The following is a 16,067-nucleotide window of genomic DNA, read 5'->3' as shown; positions in this document are numbered from 1 at the left end:
GATGTTGACAAATACCGTTAGCATTATTTCCACTGAATCTCCAGGAAAAACGGTTTGCATTCTTGTGCAGTTTGGTTTCCATTAAAGGTAAATGATCTGTAAAAAAGCAGTCAAATTCAGACATGTTCCTTGTGCTCTATCTGCCATCTTCAAGGCTGCTGTATTTCAGTACTAATAACCTGTATCAGATAACACAGTCGATTCAATGAAAATATCTGGGTGAACTGTCGGTTTCTTGTAGTGGCAAGTTACTTTGTAATTTGTAATTTTGCTTGAATAATGCCATTCTTACGGATAAAGCATCCTGCACTAGCATTTATTATGATCTGCCTCTCACGATTCACCAGAATCCATTACTTATGACTCATTGCCTGCTGTACAAATAAATATCCTCTGTTTACTGCAAACACTTCCAAAAAACTATTTACGCCTTTGATTCATCTTCCAGCTTCACTGGTTCTCAAGAAGTAACAGTTTTCTAGAAACTGTCCTGCTTCCAGGATTCTGGCCCACAGTCACACTCACGCCATTTCTGTTGTTCTTTCCAAGTAATCATTACGGATGTACAAAAGCAAGGTTTTCTGCAGGTTCAGTAATGGAATAGGATTATTTACAGTATGCCAGCTGTTAGGAGTTTGGGAGGACAAATGCGTCTAACGTAATCAAAAATATAACATACAAATTATTTTGAATCTAGTAACTAGTTTATTCATTTGTTTGTGTGTGTGTGTGTGTGTGTGTGTGTGTGTGTTCCACACTGGTGGAATCCTCACCTGTCAGGATTGGCATCTGGAGAAATTATCTGAGGAAACCCTTGAGATAAGACTCGCTACAAGTCAGATTAATGACTGTGTAGTAAATATTTTATTGTTGAATATCATTATCATGAGCTTTTTAACGGAATTTGAATAGCTAATTCTTTTTTTCGCACTAATTCAACTGTCTAAAAACAAATTATATATTCACACTGGGTGTTTACTTCTGAGAGAACCACGACATTTTAGAAAACAGATTCTGCTTTGCTGTTCAAATCCACTACCCATTTTCACAATGTTTTTGCAACCACAGCTGACATCAGAGGGATGTGTCACGACCGACACGTCACTGCTCAGGAAATCTAGTGAAATCACTTGACGGCTTTATTCAATGGATTTTATCAAAAGTTTCGGTAGGATTCTCGCCTAAAATGTTTTAAATGTATATCTGGCAATACAGGAGTGAAATTCGCAGTGTAACGGTAAAGTTCCAATGGTGATGTTGATTGTAATATACTGTTAACAATATGCAGTACTTTTTGCACTCTATTTCAAATACATTTCAATATACCATTACTGCTATAAATACTGTATTAACTGCAGTGAATACCTGGCAACTCTGCATGTCATTTTGATACTGTAGATGTACAGGGTAGTTTTTCACAGTGTGTGTATGTGTGTGTGTGTGCTCACTACAGAGCATCTGAATGACATTTACATCAAATGACGGCAAAACAGATGTGTTCGGGACTCTGGAACTTACTCCTCGGAAAAAATTGGCAGCCACCGGGAACAAAAACACTCCTTTCTTAAGAAAGAAGACGCATTCCTGGTGGATAAGCTGTAGGATGTAGGTTTATTATATTATAGGTTCAGGGTCTATTTTGTCTCGCCACTAGAGGTGAAGCGTTCATCTTCATCAAAATGTGCATCTCCACTAGTCCCACTAGATGGGGAAAAAGCATTAGCCAGAGTGCCAGATGGTCCAACAAATGGGTAGGTCTTGTCATGGGCTCTGAGAAAGCGCAATAAATTTTAGCAGGTAACAGAGTGAGTTAGAGAAACCTGGGCATTTCTGAAAATTATTACTATGCACAAATTTTCCCTATAGATTCATTTCACCCTTCTTCTTGTTGTTTCATAAAGGTGTTGTTTCATAAAGGTGTATAGAGGAAAACAATTAGTGGTTAAAGATGAAATAAAGTGCTGATCTGCATTAAAATTAAACATCAAATGCCTAAGGAAAAACACACACACACACACACACACACACACCCACACACACACACCATAAAAGAGCATTTATAAAATTTTTTTTTTTTTTTTAATGTAAAACTGTGACATTTTATATATAATATAATATGTAAGAAATAAACCACTTGGGGGCATGCTGTTATAGTGAAATAATATATGGTATGATTATGTTCGTATAACAGCAGGAGTGAAAATATTTCTTTCAGAGCATGTTTTTTTTTCAGTCAGTCAAGTGACATCATCAGTTCTCCTAAATATGAAAGGGAAAGGAAGTTCCCCAGCATTTAAACACGTGTACGATCCACCCCTGTGACGTCTTAAACTTAACGTGACACTTGGATCTGAAAGCGTGAAACTGTCGGCCTAAACGCGTCAGGACAGCTTTGTAGGTTATAGTTTCCAAATATTATAATAATAGGAAATTTTCTGCCAAGGAGCTCAAACAAAGCATCATCAACAAAAGCAAATAGGCGGTAAATCCTCTAGACTAGAGGTTAACAAACTTTTCCAGGGCAAGGCCCCTCAAATGGCATTAACATTTGACCGAGGCCCCCCTTTTGCAAGATGTCTTTAAAACACATTAAAAATACAGACTTCTGAATATATCCCCCCTTTTTTTTATTAATAATTACTTCTTTCAATTTACATTACATTACCCTAGGAATTGATTGTGTGTGTGTGTGTGTGTGTGTGTGTGTGTGTGTGTGTGGTTGCCTGAGAGTGAGAATCATGTATTTATTTATTTTTCACACCAAGTTGTTGAGACCCCCCGGGCGCCCCCTGGCGGCCCCCACTTTCATAACCACCGCTCTAGATATCCGGATTAAATCCTCACATGACTCTTTCGTGCAAACACACAGCCCGCATTTCGTCTAGACGATTAAATAACCACTTGTAAATTTTAGGGGGAAATGTACCTCGTGTTCACATTCTATCTACAAAACAAAATTCCACATTCATTCATTTATTTATTTATTTTCCCATTGAAAATCTGTTTACTTTATGGGTGACATATTACATAAGCTAAAATTGCATTCCGATTACCCCGCTATACTTAAATATTTATTTGAATCTGCTTCTTTAAGGCATCTAATGTGTTATCAGTGTAACAAACTGCTTTGAGTCTAAATTTCGACACACAATGAACAGTGGCGTAAATACACAGCATGATGTAAGGACACCACTGTGTACTGAAATAATGATATGGTTTTTTTTTGTTTGTTTGTTTGTTTTTTTCACTCTTGTGAGTGTGATTATTCCTAGTTAGTTCTCATGTTACTGGACAATGAACTTCATCTGGAAGCCCAAGTTCTGTTTGGGTTCCGCTCTTGATGGTTATTGTTTCTAAATGTGGAAAAGAAACCCCTTAAAATACAATAATGGTAGAGATGTACCCTGTTACTTCACATCATCACCAAACAAACAGAAGGATGTGGGTTGTGTTTCATTTGCTGTAGCCTGTTCGTTTCCAATAACGAAGCATCTTGAGTCTTGTCTAATAAAAGAGTAGCTTTCAATTAGCATGAGAATTTTTATTGAGGAAGTACAACTTAAGGAATAACAGTTTCTCAGAAAATTTCCTTGCAAATTAAATAACAATTTACTCTTTGATTCGTTACACAGTTTACAGTATTATCGGCATGTTCACTGTCTGCACGACAGATAAATATAAAAGGCATAAAAGGCTAGCATTGCAAGAAGTGTTTGTTTCCCAGCACGCGCATCAGCGTTGATTCGTTAAACTCGAATACGCGTGGTCCACTGAAGAGGTAGGTGAAACCTGCAGAAACATGCGGTGTGAATAAAGTCAGCGTTTTCATACAGCTAGGTCCAAATTAGCCCAGATTGTTCAGGAAATGTATTAATTGATTAAATACTAACCGTTGTTCTGGAAGGCGGCAGTCACTTTTCCTGTCATTCCTGGGAATCTCTCTTCCACCTGTTTAGGGTAACCCTTGTCCATCTTCTTGTTGTTCGTGTCAAAGCTTTAAAAAAAAATACATTTTTATTAGTAAATACCTTGAAAAAGAATGAGCATCCTGTCTTCTTTCTTTTTCTTTAAACATAAGGAAACACTAAGATGTACCTGTAGTATGATTTCCCAACAAAGAACAACATCTTTCCAGTAGACTCATCATAAACGGCAGCGTTGATCTTCTTCACTGTAGCCGGCAACCTGAAGCTACTGAGACTCTTGCGATTCACGACGTCATAACCATTGAGGGCCCAGACCTTCTGACCTAAAGATCATAAACACAAGTACACACCAGATCATATGTCAATTATGTAGATTTTATATTGTTATTGGTATTGTTAATCACAATATATTACAATTCAATCAATACATAGTTGAAAGTATTTTTACCTTTAAAGATGTACACCAAGTCAGCTGATGGATCCTCCAAAGCAGCATCGATATCACCTGGAAGCTCGGGCCAGAAGCTCTTTATCAGAAATTGTTCTGTTTGAGGCATCTGAGGGTGGCTGCGCCAGAAAAATCTGAACAACGGAATTAGGCATGAAACGGTTAGAACCGTAAAAGACACTCGAAAATGTTTTGGTTTTTTTTACATTTATTTAGGTTTTAGAAGATTTTTTATATTCATGCATACTTATTTTTGAAGAAGTACGTCTCTCCACGCAGGCCCGTAACGGCATCCAGGACCAGTCTGGGGTCACAGGCATTAGGAGTGGGCGGAGGTGTGGGCTCGGGCTTATCGGGTATTTCAGGGTTTGAGCCTGTTGAATTCATTTAACTTTGTTTTAACGGCTTTTCTAGACAACTTGTCACAAAATGCCTAATCGCAGAAGCTTACCATAGAGAGCCTGAATTTTCCTGACGTCGTCTCGAGGAAGGACGAAGCTGTCGACATCTCTGTAGGTGTACCTTGCGTTCATGAGAGCTCCAGGATCGGTGGAATGGTCAAGGCCCAGGGCGTGTCCAAATTCATGCGCAGCCACCAAGAACAAGTTGTATCCTGTGGTTCCCCGATAAAGATAAATGTGCATGGTTTTTATTTTTGTATCCTCCACACTGCTTTGTGTATGTTTCAAGTTTGATGAAATATGAGAATATTTACCATTGGACGATTTGAAAGTGAAGGTCTCGTCGTCATCAAAATGAGTATCTCCGCCGAGGCCATCAGCGGGGCCAAATGCATGAGCCAAGAAACCATTGGGTCCATCAAATGGGGAGCCATCACCATGATCTGGGAATAAGAAACATGCATACGCATAGCTTAGTATTGCCGAATACTCGATTAGCATCGGAATACATTTGAAAGATTTTCAGTCGAAATCAGGCTTTGAGTTGTGAAGCCTGGAGAACACCGTTTTCAGTTGAGCTCATGTCATAAATGTGCATGTGCTGACCGTTAACAGTGTTTCTGAATGGTGCTGTGCGCTATGATATGTTCAAATGCTGGTTTTCACAACCGCTAATCTACCCCATCAACAAAAAAACTGTTCAACATCAAGGACAGGGTTCTGTGTTAATTAGGAAATGATACTAATGCCACTGGATAAAGTGAGAACCTCACCTCCGACAGCAAACGAGATCATGATGTCGGCTATACCGCTGTAGATGCGTGTGAACTTCAGAGGAGTGACTCGAGCCCAGACTTGCAGCGCTCTCTGGATAGAGTCGTCCACTTCAGCCACAGACATATCGGGAGTGTAATTCTCAATCCTGACGAATAAAAATAACGCGTGTGACCTACTAAATCAGTTCATGCGTTTGATACATAAAGCGATAGGCTAAGACCAGTATGCTGCTCGTACCTGTAGGTCAATTTGTTGGTGGGCCATTTGTTACTTGAAGAGTCAGCCCTGTACGCAGCCACATCTGGAACGCCGCAGCGAGGTTGCTTCATCATCTCCAGCGTTTCAGCGTCCAGAGTTCCTGTCACCTTTAACCCGAAAAACTCCTGCATCTCACTCAGCTTCAAGCTCATCTCACTGACCTTGCGCCCAAAGGACGGCGTGTTGTCCTCTTGCATGGCGTACAGTTCCTTCAAGTAATTCTGGTTAAATAGACAAAAAAAAAATGCACAGTTAGAAACTTGTCTAAATAAAATAAAATAATATAAAAGCAAAATAAAGAAATCCTGCAATGCAATGGCATTCTTACCTTCGCAAATTCTTCATCGCTCATGTCAGTAGACAGTGGTACTGAGCGAACCCTGAACACCAGGGCAATGAGAATGCACAACCGGTAGTAAGTCTTCATTTTACTTCTCTTCTAATGAACTGATGTAGTTTGGGATTTACTCCCAGCCTTTATAGGTAAAAGGAAAGGATATTGAGCAACAATGTACGTCAGTAGACGATGAAAGATTACAGACCTAGGAAATCAAGGATGACACTATATCCTAAATTACCACAACCCCCCAACCCCCATATATATATATATATATATATATATATATATATATATATATATATATATATATAAAAGTGTATGATCAGTCAAATGCTTCAAATATGTTAGCTCCATTAGGCTGTTATGGAATGGTATCTTTGAATCACGTTAATGATATGTCTTTAGTTAGAATCAGCGTAGATTCTGTGGTTTGTGTGTGTGTGTGTGTGTGTGTGTGTATGTGTGTGTGTGGTGTTACTGATGAGAAATTACAGGCAGATTCCTGCTCTCTTCTGCTTTAAACTGGGTCTTCGCCAGATGTTGAGCCATTCACTATAAAACGCTTGCTCAAGGCAAAACAAGCCACACTGCATCTCTAAAGGCAGGATGTTGACAAATATTACTGATGTGGGTTTTTCAGCTTGATTGTGTATCTGTTGATATCATCATCCATTTCCCTTCAACGATTGTCTAATTTTGTCAACCTGAGGAAATTGGTTTACATTCTTGAGCAGTTTGGTTCCCATTCAAGTTAAAGCCATCTCCAAAAAAAAAAAAAAATCCCAGACTGTCCAATTCTGGAAAATTGCTTGTGTAGGATAGGTGCTTTCCAGATATTCCAAAGCTTGGGCATTCCAGTACTAAGAGCTAGTTTCATGTATGAATAAGATAGTAGTCTTTCGTTCAAACTGCCTGAATTGTTGTTAGCTTGTTGCAGTGGAAATATAGTTGATGTATAACAGCCTTACCCGTTAAAAATACCATGCTGTTGCAGATGCTCTCATAGGCAACATCCATGTCTATAATGTTTAAAAAAAAAAAAAGTGTATTATTTCAGGGCTTTTTATTATTATTATTATTATTTTTTTTAAACATACTTGATTTCAAGATGTATCAACAGATACAGTCTTTTAATCAACGGCTGACTTTTTCAGTAGCTTGGTGTCACGATTGGGAGGCGGAAACGGTTGCAAGTGCAGATTTTCAGTTTTAAGTAATACCAAAACAAAACAAGAACTATGAATAGGAAGTTAAACACTAAGGCAAAGAATGACCGTGAAACAAAGTCCATAAACACAGCAACAGCAACGAAAGACAAACACAAGACAACCAGTGTGGTGCAAACTGTGGCTATAAATACCAGTAAGTGCTCGTTAACACGAATGAGCTTCAGGAGCAGGTGAACACGTGGCAAGCTGTTAAAAAGTAGCTACATTATTTACATGTGCACATTAAGATGTTGCCTGTTTATTAGAGCCATAGAACCCATGGAACCCATTTTTGATCAAAATTGTTGCTAGATTCAGAATTGCCATAATAATAAACCTTGAGATCGTTTGTAAATCGTCACCTAGCTGCTAAACTCGTACTTGCAGAGGAACCACATACATAGCATATTTCAGTCATATATATTGATATATATTGACTATATATATTTTAGTACAGTACTGAAACAGCACTGGGTAAAGTAGTAAATTACATATGCCTTCCACCTGATTATCTTTCTTCTCAGTGCAGGTTTTGCTACCATATGTCACAATATTCCTCTAGAGGAACTAAAAAGTGTGAAGAGCCCTTGCTTGGCACAGATCCTATCTATCTAACTGCCATTTATTCGTTTGTAAAAGGTCATGGTGACTCCTCTATGCGTACCAAAGTAAAGTTTGATGTCGGCTCATATCTGGCTTAGATCTGATCTGCTCCTGTAATACCTAATAATCTATTCTGTCTGTCAAGCTGTCCAATGTGATGCTGGTGCCAGATTCTGTCATGCTTTTGTAGGCCAAAGTGTTTCAAACACCTCATGCACCTGAGAAAAGTTCTGGAGGCACTGCATACAGCTGGACTGACTAGCAGTTCAAAGACGTGACAAGTCAGTCGTAGGAAATTGAAGCCCGCAACAAAATGTATGTGACTATTCTATACCATAATATTTAACTTTCTCAACCAACTGATGCAGAGTGCTGTCACTGAGCCAAATGACGAAGGGCCTAACCTCTGATCTAGAACTTCTATGGTCACACTGGGGCTGGGAGAAATCCTCGCTTACCCTTTCATATCTTCAGTGTGAAAGACGAAAACTACGTCGTCGCTATGCAGTTACAGTTACATATTCCACATACTGTATTATATTACTTCACAAGACTTGACCAACTTTCTTTGTTAATATTTCTTAACATTTCTTGCATACTGTCACTGCCGTGAGAATATATTAGCGGCTGGACATGAAGCAATGTCTTTTCCTTCTCCAGAAACCCTCAGCGGCATTTTCATCATCGTTTGCTTGTGATATTTTGATATTTCGACAGGACCTCTAGCACCTCTGAAACACACAACAATGACCCAATCTATGTATGTAAACCACATAGACGATACTATGGCTTTTTATGCTTGGTAAATTGATCCCTTTCAGTTGTTATTACAATAGCAGCTAGAAAAACTCTACTGACATATATTTTGATTATTTGAACATGGAGAGCTTCTGTGTACGTAAGTTCTCTCCATATCCGTGTAGGTTCCTGAGAGTGGATTCAAGTTGCCAGCGAGACAAAACAAGCAAAGTTTGAGGAACTTTGTGGAGCAAAGTTGGATGAAATTGGATTTGATTGAACAGTTTGGGGTACATCTCGATGCCGGATCTAGCTAAAGGCTGGTGTTCCCTGAAACTGTATGCTAAGTGGATTATGGCAGTACCACATCCTACTCCATCCTACATGGAGTGCCTGCAATTTTCCAGTGGTTCGTGAATTTCTTAGTTTAATTTCAAATACCTCATACACCTGAGAAAGGTGTATGAGGTGTTGGAGGCAGTGCACAGGGTTGGACTGACTGCTAACGCTTTGAATTGACTTCCCTGCAGGTCTTTACCTTTCCAGCATCATTCCAGGATCTTAAAGAGTGGCTCTTAAAGAAGACTGTTGCTACTATTTCTCTGATATGTACATTGTACTATGTGTACTAAGCATGTGGGGCAATATCAATGTCTTCTGTGGAAACGTCCACCACAGAAACCTCAACCACCATGGTGAAACACAACAATGACACAACCAATATATTTTCAATCTACTGAAGTTTTGAAACTGTACAGACCTTATTATGGGATTTTATGGTTAGTAAATTTGTCCTGAGTATTACAATGGAAGTTAGAGGTCCAAGAAACAAATGTAATCGGGTTACCCTAAAAAAGGTTATTTACATACAGTAGTGATATATATTTAATCCCTTGTTTCATATCACCTCCAAACAGATTGCTGTGTACTCTTGTCTTAGCTTGTTTACTGCCTTTCATTTGCAAATACACTATGTGGCCAAAATTTTGTGGACACCTGACCATTACATTCATATGTGCTTTTTGAACATCCCATTCCAGATTAAGTCCCCCTTTGCTATTATGATAAGCTCCACTCTTCTGGGAAGGCTTTCCACAGGATTTTGGAGCGTGGCTGTGGGGATTTGGGGTTGAGGTTAGATTTCTGTGCAGATCACTCAATTTCTTGCACTCCGAACTTGGCAAACCAGGTTTTTAAGTGCACAGGGGTGCTGTCATGCTGGAACTGGTTTGGGCTTCTTAAATCCAGTAAAGGGAAATTGTAAGGCTACTGCATACAAAGATATTCCATACACTTGTGTGCTTCTATCTTTGTGGCAACAGATCGGGGACGAACTACATATGGGTGTGATGGTCATGTGTCCACAAACTTTTGTCCATATACTGTACATCTAGACAACGGTCTAGTAAAGCAAAATCTCGTAGAAGGTTTAGATAACCATGGATTGTTTCATTTTAAATTAAATAGCTTCGAAAAGATTAACAAATCTAACTGGAAGAATTTTTCAAATAACCAGGCCATTTTAATCCATGTTGGCGAATTAGATTTTTCATGGGTTTCTTTGTATTTATTAAATACTTCTGTCCGTGAAAGCCGCAGTAACTTTTCCTGTCATTTATTCGATGCTCTGTCTCACAAGGTTGGGTTAACCTTAGTCCATTTTCTTGTTAGGTTTGGTTTTTTGTTTTTTTTTTTTTCTTCAATAAATCCATTTTTTGTAATGCATTTTTTTTTTTATCAGTTTAATGTAACTGGCACAAATTCCTCCTCTCAGACGATGGGTGGGGTTCAAAACTTCTTTACTGTACCATTTGTCTTTGTTTTAATTCTGGTCCTGTCTTAGCCTCTGACCTGTCGTTGGTCTGTTCCCTAATGTGTGTGCCTGTTAATTAGTTTGTTCATTTATACCCCGTTGTGTCTTTGTTTTGCTGCCAGGCCTTAATGTGCCTATCTGTGTCCAAGTCTTCTTTTTAGTTCCAGTTCTGTGTGTAGTATTTCCTGGTTTTGATCCTCACCTGTATCCCTCATTTATGATTACGGATTGTCTCCATGTTCCTTGACCAACTCTATGGACTATGACAATGATTTGTGGCTTGCCCATGATAAATATCCTGCTGCTTGCATCCAGCATCCATATGACCACAAATTACAGTAACAGTACACTATGACTTATTATGTAGGCTTTGTTTTGCCCTTTACGAGCTTACGAGCTCTATTTGCTAACTATCTCGCCGGAAGTTTTTGAACCGCTACTGCTTATATTTCTACATTTGTAACAGTGTAAAAAAAAAAAAAAAAGTTCATTGTTCTTTCGTTGTTGGCGGATTTCACCATGTCTCACTTAGTGTCTTTAATTTCCAATTGCATAGACATTTTTAACAAACACATTTAGATATAGCATGTGTCTAATGAAGCAGCATCACAATCGGCTGAAATTGCTAGAAAAAGATTTTATTTCAAAAACACAACTTCAAAAAATGACAGTAACTCACAAAAATCCAAACAATTACAAGCGCAATAAAACATGAGAAAGAAGTTACTAAAAACATTAATACTACTCAGTTATAATGCTTTGTAAATTATTAAATAAATCTCCACGAGGTCCATGAGGCAGGGAAATATGAAAAACTAGCACCGCAAGAAGAAGTTGTTTTTCAGCACATTCACCAGCCTTCCACTGTTGTACTGGAAAACATTTGGACCACTGAAGAGATAGGTATTACCTGCAAAACATACAGTGTGTCACTTTAGTCAAAATTGAAGACTCGTATTACTCAGGAATTTTGAAATCTATTTTAAATACTGACCATTTTCCTGCAAAGCTGCAGTCACTCTTCTTGTCATTCCTGGGAAGCTTTGTTCCACTCGTTTCGGGAAACCCCGGTCCATCACCTTCCCGTTCACGTCATAGCTTAAAAAAATGGTACAAGTTACTTTACACCTTGAAAAAGAAAGAGTATGTATTTAATGACTTTAATATAGCTACGCAATAAGAATTACCTGTAGTAAGACCTGCCAAGGAAAAACAATGCCTTTTCAGTATTCACGTCATAAACGGCAGCGTCAATCTTCTTCACTGTATCTGGCAACCCGAAGCTACTGAGACTCATGCGTTGCACGATGTCGTAACCGCTGAGAGCCCAGACCTTCTGACCTAAGGATCATAAGCACAAGTTAACACCAATTTAATATATAATACCACTAGTAGATAATAGGTATTGTTTGCGACGTAAAGCTATGTTTTACCTTTAATGATGTACACCAAATCATCTGATGGATTCTCAAAAGCAGCATCAATATTATCGGGAAGCTCTGGCCAAAAGAACTTGATCAGATATTGATCGGTTTCGGTGAGCTGTGGGTGGCTGCGCCAGAAAAACCTAAACAACAGATATCAGTATTAGATGATCAGAGCTCTAGGAAATGGATTCGAGAAAAGGTTAATGAGATTAATGTTACTTTAGGGTCCATGTGTACCTGTTCTTGAAGAAGAGCTTCTCTCCACGCAGAGTTGTAACAGCATCCAGGGCCAGATTGGGGTCACAGGCATTAGGGTTGACTGGAGGTGTGGGCTCGGGCTTATCGGGGTTAATGGGTTTGTCCGTGTTTGAGCCTGTTGAAGTCATTTCACTTTGTAAATTACAAGCTGGCGAATTTACAGAAAGCTTTTCTACACTTGTCAATAAAGTATTCCGGGAACGTACCATACAGAGCCCGAATTCTATTAACATCATCTCTGGGCAGAACGAACGTGTCAGGATTGGTGTAGCTGTACGTTGGGTACATCAGAGCACCAGGTACGTTGGAATGCTCAAGGCCTAAAGAGTGTCCGAATTCATGAGCAGCCACCAAGAACAAGTTGTATCCTGTGGAAGAATATGACGTTGTTTATTTTGCCGATTTCATATTGTATCGTGTATGTTCTTTTAATGAAATGTGAGCATAATCACCCCTAGTGGATCTGAAGCTGAACGTCTCATCGTCATCGAAATGAGCGTCTCCACCGATGCCAACACCGGGGAAAAATGCATGAGCCAAGAAACCATTAGGTCCATCAAATGGAGAGCCATCACCATGATCTGGAAATGGAAATTCACAATTTATGTGTTTATAATGCTAAAACTTTCGATTTTATCCAGCTACATAAAATTCTTAATAAAGGTCCTAACAGGTACCTTTACATGCATATTCATTAGTGATGAGTTTATGGCTATAAACTTGACGATTTGAAGCGGTTATGTTTTGTCTATCATGTTACAACCGGTGTGACTAGAGGCAGGGATTCATGATGATCATTAGCTCATGGCTAAACCTGAAGAAGTCAACTGCCTGTCACACGGGTTCTCTATGTGTTGACCATCTCTAATCTACATGGTCAACAAGAACCTTTTCAATATTCTGCAGGAAAGACGTTTCGGTACAGGGTTCTGTGTTAATTAGGAAATGGTACCAATGATCTCAATAAAGTGAGAAACTCACCTCTGACAACAAAAGAGATCATGATGTCGGCTATACCGCTGTAGATGCGTGTGAACTTCAGAGGAGTGACACGAGCCCAGACTTGCAGCGCTCTCTGGATAGAGTCGTCCACTTCAGCCACAGAAATGTCGGGAGTGTAATTCTCAATCCTGACGAATAAAAATAACAAGTGTTAATTTTGTTCTAAATTTAAAATCTATTCGACTGTTTGTTTCGTGAAATTAGAAAGGGTTCACTTAATGCGATACACTGCTCTGGTACCTGTAGGTCAAGCTGTTTGTAGTCCATTTGTAAGTTAAAGCTCTGGCTTTTAATGCCGCTACATCTGGAACTCCACAGCGAGGCTTCTTCATCATCTCCATCGTTTCAGCGTCCAGAGTTCCTGTCACCTTTAACCCGAAAAACTCCTGCATCTCAACCAGCTTCAAGCTCATCTCATTGACCTTGCGCCCAGAGGACGGCGTGTTGTCCTCCTCCATGTTGTACAGTTTTTTCAAGTAATTCTGGTTAAACAGAAACAATCTAGAGTTAGGAACCTGGATACGTTTAGGGTAAGATCCTGTGTAATTTTATGCTGCACAATGCAACGCCGTCCTTACCTTTGCAAACTCATGATCATCCGTCTCAGATGGTGCGACAGGACCTGAGTGAGCCCTGAACACCAGGCCGATGAGGATGCTGGTAGTAAGGAACTGGTAGTAAGTCTTCATCTTGCTTCTCCTTCAAGAAACTTGTGTAGTTTGGGCTTCACTACCTGCTTTTATATAGGATAAAGGATGAAGTATTGAGCAACATCTTGAGTCATGGACTGGTGACATAAGATAAGGAAGGAAATTACGGATGACTCCATGTGGTGAATTTACATTATCTAGAGCTGAAAATACTTGGACCACAGAATTTGATCTAATCATGAATGTTTTATGCCTGGAAATGTTTGAAAAGTTTTACATTATAATGGTGTCACAAGAGACATTAACCAAAGAGATTTATTTCTCTTATCTTATGTCAATGATCAACGTAGATGACTCATTTAATGAAACGTTAATATAAACATCATATTTTTTATCTTTTCCTTCCAGTCTATTTAAACAAACTGTCCTGCAATTGATCGTGTTCCGATGACGCGGAAATCACACGGTACATTAGGTTGTTTTTGGTGTTGTGTGTAGGATTCTAGTTATGAATCATATTAATGACGTGTGTGTGTGTGTGTACATCCTGTGTGTGTGTTTTAGTTGATGATGTAATCATGGCCATGTCTATTATTCTGGCATGTCTGGAAGAAAAACTGACCAATATACGATTACTCAACACGCGATGATTAACATCACGTCTAGAAGGACAGGATATTAAACAATACCACTATTTCAACTACCCCTGTCCCACATACCGCTATATCAGGTACCACTGTCTCATATACAGCTACCACGCATATCATTGTATAAACTATCCCTGTCCCAAGTATTCCTTTATGAATTACCACTGTACCAAATACCACTATCTTAAATATCACTGTACTAAATACCACTGTACCTAATTCCACTGTCTTAAATACCACCATCCTAAATACAACTGTCCAGTGTACCACTGTATCAAATACCACTGCCCCAAAATATTACTGTTACATACTACTGTCCCAGATAGCACTGCCTAAATGCCACCATCCCAAATACATCTGTGTCAAATACCGCTGTCTGAGGTACAGTACCACTCTATTAAATACAACTGTTCCAAATACTACTGCCTGACATACCACTCTACCAAATACTGTACCACTGTCCCAAATTCTACTGGCCCAAGTATCACGCTATCAAATACCACTGTTCCGAATATTACTGAATCCAGTACTACTGTTCCAAATATTACCGTCCTAAAATATCACTGTCTCAAATATATGCTCCAGGAGCAGATGAATATGAGAGACCTAAGGCATGTCTGAACTTGTGAAAAGCATTATGAAACTTGTGAAAATTATAGCCTTCAGGAAAAAAGGGGTGGGGGGGGGGACTCAGTGTAGTGAAGTGTAGTTACATCTCATTCAATATCCTCTCTTAAAATACCTTTATTTAAACACCTGCTTTACGCCTGTTCTTGACAACGTGAGGCAAAAAATAAACTCCAAACGAATTGGATTAACTTGATCTGTATGTGATTATTATTTTGAAAATCATGCCAAATTTAGCTTGTCCAGGGGTTTAGTAGTATGTGCCTTGATCAAGATACTTTAATTTAAAAATGTGCATTTTTTTTTTTTTTCCAACTGCAATTGGAAAAAAATTTTCCAAACATTTCCAAGACAGGGCGAAATCTGTTGGATATTACTTTTACAAAAATCTAGAAACGTGACCCATGCTGACTCTGATCTTCACCCTATGCTTAGTTTCCATAACCTTAACTAAATGTTATAGGAATTCTCAGTCGTGAAACCGTGCTCAAAGTTAATGGCATGCAGAGTTGGACATTTACAAAGAATTCCTCAGAATTGTCGGATACCCGTTCATCAATGAACCAAGTTGAGTCATTTCAAACCGAAAACCAAGCAGAATCGTTTAATACCGGTAGAACGTACTGTGTCTATAGTATAGGTCTAATTGCGAAGAGATCAATTTGCAGTACATACACTAATACACTAATACACTAACTAAACTAATTCTGTTCAAATTGACTTCTTCTACTTGCCACTACAACAGGCTGCCTGTTATCTAAAACAAAGCTCCAAACTACAATTTCTAGACGCACAAAGCGAACAAAACATGTGCAAATGTAATGCGCAAGTTGTAGTAAAGCCAAATGCGTTTAATATGAAGGTGTATAAACCATCTGGCAAACAGACAGCATCTGAGCAAATCCCTTACAGCATTTGCAAGTCATTGTATATAAACATAGCTT

General features: G+C 38.9%; 2 protein-coding genes across 2 annotated transcripts; both read right to left on the bottom strand.

Moving 5' to 3' along the window:
* Positions 1 to 3,526: 3,526 nt before the first annotated feature.
* On the bottom strand, positions 3,527 to 6,394 carry LOC128620326 (collagenase 3). The gene is made up of 10 exons (XM_053645224.1): positions 6,139 to 6,394; positions 5,790 to 6,031; positions 5,549 to 5,697; positions 5,090 to 5,218; positions 4,826 to 4,987; positions 4,622 to 4,748; positions 4,375 to 4,508; positions 4,096 to 4,249; positions 3,891 to 3,994; positions 3,527 to 3,789 (listed from the first exon to the last, which is right to left on the bottom strand). Exons 1-10 carry the CDS (start codon positions 6,235 to 6,237, stop codon positions 3,695 to 3,697), a joined length of 1,395 nt encoding a protein of 464 aa, XP_053501199.1. The 5' UTR covers positions 6,238 to 6,394; the 3' UTR covers positions 3,527 to 3,694.
* Positions 6,395 to 11,129: 4,735 nt separating this feature from the next.
* Positions 11,130 to 13,915, bottom strand: LOC128620325 (collagenase 3). The gene is made up of 10 exons (XM_053645222.1): positions 13,778 to 13,915; positions 13,440 to 13,681; positions 13,179 to 13,327; positions 12,650 to 12,778; positions 12,404 to 12,565; positions 12,177 to 12,312; positions 11,946 to 12,079; positions 11,700 to 11,853; positions 11,507 to 11,610; positions 11,130 to 11,422 (listed from the first exon to the last, which is right to left on the bottom strand). The coding sequence occupies exons 1-10, from the start codon at positions 13,886 to 13,888 to the stop codon at positions 11,328 to 11,330; spliced, it is 1,416 nt and encodes a 471-aa protein (XP_053501197.1). The 5' UTR covers positions 13,889 to 13,915; the 3' UTR covers positions 11,130 to 11,327.
* Between the last annotated feature and the right edge of the window lie 2,152 nt (positions 13,916 to 16,067).

The sequence above is a fragment of the Ictalurus furcatus genome, chromosome 16 (genome assembly GCF_023375685.1).
Source record: "Ictalurus furcatus strain D&B chromosome 16, Billie_1.0, whole genome shotgun sequence".
NCBI classification, from domain to species: domain Eukaryota; kingdom Metazoa; phylum Chordata; class Actinopteri; order Siluriformes; family Ictaluridae; genus Ictalurus; species Ictalurus furcatus.
Note: the sequence above shows the minus strand (reverse complement) of the source record. Positions and strands in the feature narration are given on the sequence as shown.

Excerpts from the sequence above, each read along its gene's own strand:
- LOC128620326 (XM_053645224.1), bottom strand. The coding sequence starts at position 6,237 with ATGAAGACTTACTACCGGTTGTGCATTCTCATTGCCCTGGTGTTCAGG. Across the intron at positions 4,509-4,621 it reads ACGTACTTCTTCAAAAATAA|ATTTTTCTGGCGCAGCCACC; the intron begins GTATGCATGAAT and ends TCCGTTGTTCAG. Across the intron at positions 3,790-3,890 it reads TGCCGCCTTCCAGAACAACG|GTTTCACCTACCTCTTCAGT; the intron begins GTTAGTATTTAA and ends ATGTTTCTGCAG.
- LOC128620325 (XM_053645222.1), bottom strand. The coding sequence starts at position 13,888 with ATGAAGACTTACTACCAGTTCCTTACTACCAGCATCCTCATCGGCCTG. Across the intron at positions 13,682-13,777 it reads ATGATCATGAGTTTGCAAAG|AATTACTTGAAAAAACTGTA; the intron begins GTAAGGACGGCG and ends CTGTTTAACCAG. Across the intron at positions 11,611-11,699 it reads CTTGGCAGGTCTTACTACAG|CTATGACGTGAACGGGAAGG; the intron begins GTAATTCTTATT and ends CATTTTTTTAAG.